General features: G+C 55.4%; 1 protein-coding gene across 1 annotated transcript in view; it reads left to right on the top strand.

The window, feature by feature from the left end:
• The window catches only part of PTSG_12562 (pyruvate carboxylase), a 9,753-nt gene that overhangs the window by 2,264 nt on the left and 1,593 nt on the right, over nt 1-5,896 (top strand). Inside the window, exons 6-20 of the mRNA XM_004992610.1 lie at nt 75-134; nt 272-351; nt 592-649; nt 860-1,019; nt 1,299-1,408; nt 1,623-1,835; nt 2,074-2,244; nt 2,383-2,515; nt 2,750-3,073; nt 3,457-3,733; nt 3,921-4,069; nt 4,296-4,462; nt 4,649-4,855; nt 5,127-5,282; nt 5,478-5,595. Coding sequence (XP_004992667.1) covers nt 75-134; nt 272-351; nt 592-649; nt 860-1,019; nt 1,299-1,408; nt 1,623-1,835; nt 2,074-2,244; nt 2,383-2,515; nt 2,750-3,073; nt 3,457-3,733; nt 3,921-4,069; nt 4,296-4,462; nt 4,649-4,855; nt 5,127-5,282; nt 5,478-5,595 — 2,383 coding nt within the window. The remainder of the gene's footprint in view (nt 1-74; nt 135-271; nt 352-591; nt 650-859; nt 1,020-1,298; nt 1,409-1,622; nt 1,836-2,073; nt 2,245-2,382; nt 2,516-2,749; nt 3,074-3,456; nt 3,734-3,920; nt 4,070-4,295; nt 4,463-4,648; nt 4,856-5,126; nt 5,283-5,477; nt 5,596-5,896) is intronic.

Below are 5,896 nucleotides of genomic sequence, written 5' to 3'. Positions count from 1 at the left end.
TGTGGTCAACAACACTCGCCGCGATCTATATCCGCCCTCACCCCCTTGCACGCGCATCCCATATATGTTTTCAGGTGGTTGAGATTGCCCCTGCCCCGCACCTGCCCTCCGATGTTCGCCAGCAGCTCTGCCAGGTTTGTCTCATGTGTTATTGTGACTGTGTGTGTGTGTGTGTGTGTGTGTGTGTGCTGCGAATTGCAGCAAGCGCACCTCGCCTGTGGCCATCCCTCACCCCTGCTCGTCTCTTCCCTCCTCCCCCTCCCGCCCTCAGGATGCTGTTGCGATTGGCCGCTCTCTCAACTACCGCAACGCCGGCACCGTCGAGTTCCTCGTCGACACATCCGATGGCCGGTGAGCTGATACGGTGTTGTGGTGTTGAGGGTGGAGATGTTGGCGTGGTGTTGATGGTGTGGGTGCTGCGTGCATGCACTGGTGTTGATGGTGTGGGTGTTGCGTGCATGCACTCGTTTATGTTTCTATTGTTGCTTTGTCAATCATGTTCTCTATTGGTGTTTATTGTTGTTTGGACAAACACCACCGCGCCTGCCCCAACGCTCACCCCAATTACCCAACGTACGCAATGTGGTGCAGTCATTACTTCATGGAGGTGAACCCGCGCATCCAAGTCGAACACACCGTCACGGAGATGGTGAGCTGTCGTGGCCATGACACGTTTGAAGAGAGAGGATGCGTTGTCGTGCTTGTAGCGTGCTGGTCCGCTTCATTCCCCCCCCCCCAAAAAAAAAAAACACGCACACACACGCACACACCTCGCTCACACTTCCTCCATCCTCCCTTTCCTTCTCCTGCCTCTCTTCCTCTCCCTCTACCCGTTCCTCCCCTTTCGTGTCCCCACCAGGTGACTGGCATTGACCTTGTGCAATCACAGCTGATGATTGCTGGCGGCGCGACGCTGCAAGATCTCGAGCTCAAGCAGGACACAATCGCCACTCGTGGATACAGCATCCAGGCGCGCATCACCACGGAGGACCCGCTCAACGACTTTGCCCCCGATACAGGTGCACATGGACGGAGTGGAAGCTTGCGTGTGTTTGCGAAGAGAGAGAGGAGAGAGAGAGAGAGAGAGAGAGAGAGAGAGAGAGAGAGAGAGAGAGAGAGGAGAGAGGGAGGGGTTGAGAGAGAAGTTGGTGTTTTCTGTTGGAAAGAGGGTACCAGTGGCAGGTGTCAAGCTACCCGCGCATAGAGCATGAATTCTTGCCGCAACACTATTCACTCCTCACCACCAATCACCAATCACCAATCACCACCACGACCCACCCCCTCCCTTTACTGTGCAGGTCGCATCCAGACGTGGAGGCCCGCTGTTGGGTTCGGCATTCGCCTTGATGGCGGCACACTGCATGACGGCGCCGAGGTCCTCCCCTTCTACGACAGCATGCTCATCAAGGTGCGCAGTGATGTGCTTTGGTGGTGTGCACTCCTGCAATGTGTCATTGAACCTGACTGCATCTCGTTGTGGTTGCATTTTTATCACACAAGTCGCTCACGCTGCACACCATGCGACTTGATCCTTCTCGCCGCACCTTTCCACTCTCCCCTAACCACACGCGCACACACACACACGCGCGCGCACACACACACACACACGCACACACGTACAGGTGACGAGCCACGCCATGAAGTACGAGGATGCCGTGCACAAGCTGTCCCGCGCACTGATTGAGAGCCGCATCCGCGGTGTGCGCACGAACGTTCCCTTTATCCTGAATGTGCTGCGGCACCCGACCTTCCTTGGCGGCGGTGTCACCACCCGCTTCATCGAGGAGCACCCGGAGCTCATGGAGTTCCCAGAGCGCCAGAACCGCGCCGGCAAGGTGAGGGGTGGGTGTGCGTGCCTGTGTGTGTGTGTCTGTGTCTGTGTCTGTGTCTGTGTGTCTGTGTGTGGGTGTGTATCTGTGGGTGTATCTGTGTGTCTGTGTCTGTTCCCCCCCCCCCTGAACGTCAGTTGTTCATGTCTTTGCCTCTTTTTCACTCTCATCTGTCTTCTGCCTAACATCCAATGTCCCATCCACCCACTTCCTTCCGCTTCCTTCCTGTTTCACCTGCCGCCAGCTGCTGAACTACCTGGGCGATCTTGTTGTCAACGGCCGTTCGGTTGTTGGGGCAACAGGCCCAGACCCGGAGCCTGTGGAGATTATCATGCCCTCTACCCACTACGAACGCCCATGCGAGGAAGGCTTCAGGAACATTCTCACGCGCGACGGCCCAAAGGCGTTTGCAAAGGTGTGTGCGTGCGTGTGCGTGGGCGTGTGCGTGTGCGTGGGCGTTGATTCGAGCAATCACTTTTGGGCAGCTGTTCTGACACGAAGTGCTGTTGTCAACGACACCCGCCTTATGTTTCTGTGCTTGCGTTGTACCAAGGCTGTTCGGGAGCACCGCGGCCATTTGCTGATGGACACAACGTGGCGTGACGCGCACCAGTCACTGCTCGCCACCCGACTCCGCACAAAGGACATCCTCACCATCGCCCCCGCCACATCACACATCCTCAAGGGTCAGTCTCGCGGTTGTGTTGGTTTGGTGTGTGTGTGTGTTGTGTGTGTGTGTGTTGTGTGGGGTGAACATGGGGATGGGGGGGTGACAGACGGACAGATAAACACAGTCAGAAGAGTCAGATCGCGTGCGTTCCTACGCCACCCGAAGTTTGTAGGTGTAGCCTTCCACCGCGCTTCCGTTCTTCAACGACACTCCTCACCACTCATGCTCTATCTCCTTCCCACACTGGCAGGCCTGTACTCGATTGAGAACTGGGGTGGCGCGACCTTCGACGTGGCCATGCGTTTCCTGCACGAGTGCCCTTGGGAGCGCCTTGAGCAGATGCGTGAGCTCGTTCCAAACATCCCCTTCCAGATGCTGCTTCGTGGCGCAAACGCCGTTGGCTACAAGGCGTACCCGGACAACGTCATCTACGAGTTCTGCCGCACGGCTCACAAGTACGGCATGGACGTGTTCCGCGTGTTTGATTCGCTCAACGACATGGAGAACCTGCGGGTTGGCATTGACGCTGCCGGAAGCGCCGGCGGTGTTGTTGAAGGCACCCTCTGCTACACAGGTGCGTTCATTGGCCCTGTTGTTTGTTGTTGTTGTTGTTGTTGTTGTTGAGGTTGTTGTTGAGGTTGTTGTTGTTGTTGTTGTTGTTGAGGTTGTTGTTGTTGTTGTTGAGGTTGTTGTTGTTGTTGTTGTTGTTGTTGTTGTTGTTGCTGTTGTTGTTTGTTGTTGTTGGCTGCGCTGAACTCGAAAGGCTGCCGGTGTGCATGCCTTAGTGTGTTGACGTGCTTTACCTTTCACATGTGCTGTGCCCTCACCTCTGCTACCCTGCTCCTCTTCCCCAACGCACACACACACACACACACACAAACCATTCCTCACTACCTTCGCCCTCTACTCTCCTCTCCCCCTCCTCCTCCTCCTCCTTTCCCCCCTCGTATTGCCCAGGCGACCTGACCAACCCTGCCAAAACCAAGTACACGCTCGACTACTACCTGAAACTCGCCGAGGAGCTTGTCAACCTCGGCTCGCACGTGCTCTGCATCAAGGACATGGCTGGTGTGCTGAAGCCTGACGCGGCAACGCAGCTCGTCTCTGCGCTGCGCAGCGAACACCCTGATGTCCCGATTCACGTGCACACACACGACACCTCTGGCCTGAGCGCGTTTTCCATGATTGCCGCTCTCAACGCGGGTGCTGACGTCGTCGACGCAGCAACAGACAGGTGGGTGGGTGGGTGTGTCTGTGGGCGCGTGTGTGTGTCTGTCTGTCTGTCTGTCTGTCTGTCTGTCTGTCTATGTGTCTGTGACAGTGTGTAGGTACATGTCAGCTTTTGTTTTTCACTTGATACTCATCAAGTCAGTTGTTTGTTGTGTTTGGATGTGTATATGCGTGTGCTTACGTGTGTACAGCATGTCTGGGATGACGTCGCAGCCGAGCATGGGCGCCATCGTGAGCCACTTCATGCGCGGGTCGGAGTCGCTCTGCGGCATCAACCCAGTCGAGCTCAACGAACTCAACGAGTACTGGGAGAGCACACGCCTCCTCTATTCCCCGTTCGGTACGTGTATGTTTGTCTGTATGTGTGTATGTTTGTCTGTATGTCTGTGTGTTCGCTTTGCTCATCACCTGGCGTTTGTCTTGCCAGTCACTTGCGTGGATGCACTTGTTCTCTTCCTCAGCCTCACACACACACACCCTTCCCTTTGCCACAACTCCATCTCAACTTCTTCCACCACAACCACCACCACCCTCCTCCTCCTCCTCCTCCGCCTCCGTATCTTTAGAGTCTGGCCAGAAGAGCGGCAGTGCGGATGTGTTTGTGCATGAGATTCCTGGCGGGCAGTACACCAACCTCTTCTTCCAGGCGACGTCGCTCGGGCTCTCGTCCCAGTGGCGTTCCATCAAGCACGCGTACGCTGCAGCAAACCGCATCTGCGGCGACATTGTCAAGGTGCTGACGCTGGTGGTGGTGATGATGATGAGGGTGTGGGGAGGAGGAGGATGTGTTGGGTGTTTCCATCGGTCACGTTTGAGTCTGCGCGCGTCAACAGATGCGATTCAGACGCAATTCGCACTCATCCAACACTCACACACGCACACGCACCTACACGCACGCACACACGCACACACAATGCAGGTGACGCCGAGCTCGAAGGTTGTTGGCGACTTGGCGCAGTTTATGGTGCAGAACCACTTGACTGAGCAGAACGTGTACGACCGGGCAGAGACACTCAACTTCCCCACGAGTGTGGTGGAGTACTTCCAAGGATACCTTGGCACGCCGCCAGGCGGCCTCCCCGAACCGCTTCGCACGCGCATCGTCAAGGACAAGCCACTCATCACCGTACGTGTGTGTAAATGTGTCTGTGTGGTGTGTGTGTGTGTGTGTGTATCTGTGTGTCTGTGTGTGTGTGTGTGTATCTGTGTGTCTGTGTGTGTGTGTGTGTGTGTGTGTGTGTGCATCTGTATCTGTGTGTCTGTGTCTGTGTCTGTGTGTGTGTTGGTGCTTCCAAGCAAGCTTGCATCATCAACCCCATTTCTGTTTCACTCTACCTCCTCTTCCCACCCTACGCTACCTCACCCCCATCCCCCCCCCCCGCGTCTCAATTGTTCAGGGCCGACCTGGTGCGACGATGGAGCCGCTTGATCTTGAAGCGCTGCGCCTCGACCTCCACGCCAAGTTCAGCCCCGAGGGTGTCAAGAAGAACCCGGCCCTCGCAAGCAAGTACATTACCGACAAGGACCTCATGAGCGCAGCCATGTACCCCAAGGTGACGCGCAGAGTGGGGAGAACGGGGGAGGGGTGGGTGGATGGGTGTGTGTGGGTGTGTGGGTGTGTGTGTGTGTGTGTGTGTGTGTATTCCTCCGTCCGTCCGTCTGTCTGTCTGGGATGGGATGGGATGGGATGGGATGCTTTGGTGGTCATGTAGCGAACACGTTGTCTCCTTTCTTTGTGCGAACTGCAGGAGTATGAGGACTACCGCAAGTTCAAGGAGCAGTTTGGAGACGTGTCGAAACTGCCCACGCGCGAGTTTATTGCCCCGATGCAGCCGGGACAGGAGGTCACCGTGGACCTGCAAAAGGGTGCGAGCAGGCGGCGGTGGTGGAAGTTAGGGATGGGGAAGTTTTGTGTTTGGAGTGAGGTTGTGTCGGGTGTGTGTGTGTGTGTGTGTGTGGGGGCGTGGGTTCGTGGCTTAGAGTATGTATTCTTGTACTCTCTTTTTTTGTTTTCATTTTTTTGCTTTTTTTCTTGGGTGATGGTTCATTTTTTTTTTTTTTTTTTTTTTTTCTCTTTCTTTTTTTCTTTTTTATTTTTTTTTTTTTTTGCTAATATTCTATTAGCCCCCTATACCCCCTACCCTTCTTTTTTTTTTTTTCTTCCCGC

The sequence above is a fragment of the Salpingoeca rosetta genome (genome assembly GCF_000188695.1).
Source record: "Salpingoeca rosetta unplaced genomic scaffold supercont1.16, whole genome shotgun sequence".
Classification (NCBI taxonomy): Eukaryota; class Choanoflagellata; order Craspedida; family Salpingoecidae; genus Salpingoeca; species Salpingoeca rosetta.
Note: the sequence above shows the minus strand (reverse complement) of the source record. Positions and strands in the feature narration are given on the sequence as shown.